This window comes from Nansenia antarctica (genome assembly GCF_963989245.1).
Source record: "Nansenia antarctica genome assembly, chromosome: 8".
NCBI lineage: Eukaryota > Metazoa > Chordata > Actinopteri > Argentiniformes > Microstomatidae > Nansenia > Nansenia antarctica.
In genome coordinates, this window is record NC_137678.1 from 25,720,598 (window position 1) to 25,723,013 (window position 2,416).

Below are 2,416 nucleotides of genomic sequence, written 5' to 3' on the forward strand. Positions count from 1 at the left end.
AGGTTTAGTCAACTTTGTAACACCTGTGATGTTCCCGGTCAACAATGACCGCCATAGGAAATTAATGTGTAACCCAGGATTATGTTCATCCATCAGATGGAAAACATCCCCACACACACCCACACATCCACAACCACGACATTTTCAGTGTCTATTCGTTGTATATTCACTGCAGTTATTCATGTTAAGCGCTAGTCTGAGACATTGTTTACAGCTTAAAAGGGTGTTAAATAAAATTTGGTGATGATTAATGTTGTTTGTGTTAATGTAAGACCGGTTAAAACAGACCGGTCAGATTTGACCGGGAACACCAAAGTAAGGGGGGGAAACGAACACGACAGGAGGGTTAATGCCAACCCTGAGGCGCGTAACGGGGGTGTCCACGGAGCACCGGAGAGCTCCGTTTGATCCACGGGAGCAGCACGTGACACAGCCCCGACGCGCAGTGAAGGAGAGAGGAGAGTTTGGGTGTTCGCCACAGCTGCACAGCTCTCTCCACACCGAGCGGCGAGTGTGACCAGCGAGGAGAGGCAGGGGCAGAGCCAACTTCCACACTCCCCCCATGTGTTGCTGCCGTTAAACGGTTCCGCGAATTCGCGTATTGATTTTTGTTCTCCCCTCTCTCTCGTGGGTTTTATCGGCCTGTTCTGTTCTCCGGTCGTCTGGATCGGTGACATTTCGAGGTGGAGCGGGTGCTGCTAGCAGGAGGATACACCGCTGTGTGTGCGTGTGTGTGCGTGTGCGCGCGCGCGTGTGTGTGTTTTTTTTTCCTTCTAAGGCTTGGACTCGGGGGCTGACTCGTCAGGGTGGTCTCGCCATTCGACAGAGAGGATAACGGTTGCGCTTTTTTGTTTGTTGAAGAGCCGCAGCTCCATACGGACGTCGGAGCGTTGTTCACCCGCGGAAGAGCGTGCGTTTGGATGACTGGACGTGACAAGTCTCTCTCCCGGCTCGGAGCGCGGAATTACCTTCCTTTTGAACTTGTTGCTCTTTCGTTTCCAGTTTTTTAGGGGAGAATATTCTGGATATCTTGGTGTGCTGTACAGTTCAAAACGAGTATCGGACTGGTGAGGATTTTATCTTCGTTGTCGGAGAGACAACAAAAAATATAGATTTCTTCATTCCAGTCGCTTTTTACGTAGAGGTGAGTTCTCATTTTTCAGAAATAACCTATACGTATTATGTAACGAGCAATGATCTATTGATTCTATTTAGCGACGTTTACGCATGGAAATTAGTGCTTAGCCTACTATCAGTGGATATATAAGATAACAATTATTCTACCGCTGTAAATAGGTTATGTCTACTCCTCAAAACCTTATTAGACCCGTGGTGCCATGCCTCAAATATCCACTTGCAATTGACCGTAAACTAAGATTAGACTATCACAGGATTCGTCATGCAATTTAGGGGCAAAATAACGTATTGGTGTAGTAGGCTAGAGTCTCTAGGCTATAGTTTGTGTGCTGTCTTTATCTCATGGTTAGACTATTATTCGCCAAATGCGATTGTTGTCTCCGCAGCTGTCCTCTCGCCGGTCTGTCGTTCTGTGATCGCCCCACCGAGCGTTCTTCAGCGGTACCGGGTCGCACGTAGCGGGTCACCATGGCAGGAGTGGCGGCATGGCTACCCTTCGCCCGCGCGGCCGCCATAGGATGGATGCCGGTGGCGAGCGCGCCCATGCCCGTACCGCCACGGGACAGGCGACGAACACAGGACGGCTTCATCATCATCAATGTCAGCGGGAGTAAGTTTCAGACTTGGCGGAATACTTTGGAACGCTACCCGGACACCCTCCTGGGGAGCACGGAGCGCGACTTCTTCTTCCACGAGGAGACGAACGAATACTTTTTCGACCGCGACCCGGACATCTTCAGACACATCCTGAATTTCTACCGCACCGGGAGGCTGCACTACCCGCGCCACGAGTGCATATCCGCCTACGACGAGGAGCTCGCGTTCTTTGGGATCATACCGGAGATCATCGGGGACTGCTGCTACGAAGAGTACAAAGACCGGCGGCGGGAGAACCAGGAGCGCATCCAGGATGACGAGGACAGCAACGACAACAAGGACATGGTCCCGCCGGATATGACCTTCCGGGAGACCATGTGGCGGGCTTTTGAGAACCCCCACACCAGCACTATGGCGCTGGTGTTCTACTACGTCACCGGCTTCTTCATCGCCGTGTCGGTGATGGCCAACGTGGTGGAGACGGTCCCGTGCGGGATAACGCCGAGCCGGGTGAAAGAGGTGTCCTGCGGGGAGCGCTACGCGCTGGCGTTCTTCTGCCTGGACACGGCCTGCGTCATGATCTTCACCGTGGAGTACCTGCTGCGTCTCATGGCGGCGCCGAGCCGCTGGAAGTTCGTAAAGAGCGTGATGAGCGTCATCGACGTGGTGGCCATCATGCCCT

The 2,416-nt window shown here is 52.6% G+C and overlaps 1 protein-coding gene across 1 annotated transcript in view; it reads left to right on the forward strand.

Annotated features, from left to right (window-relative positions):
* Positions 1-1,605: 1,605 nt before the first annotated feature.
* The window catches only part of kcnd2 (potassium voltage-gated channel, Shal-related subfamily, member 2), a gene marked incomplete at both ends in the record, with an annotated part of 110,915 nt that continues 110,104 nt past the window's right edge, over positions 1,606-2,416 (forward strand). Inside the window, one exon of the mRNA XM_080537611.1 lies at positions 1,606-2,416. This exon is cut by the window's right edge and continues 298 nt beyond it. Coding sequence (XP_080393737.1) covers positions 1,606-2,416 — 811 coding nt within the window.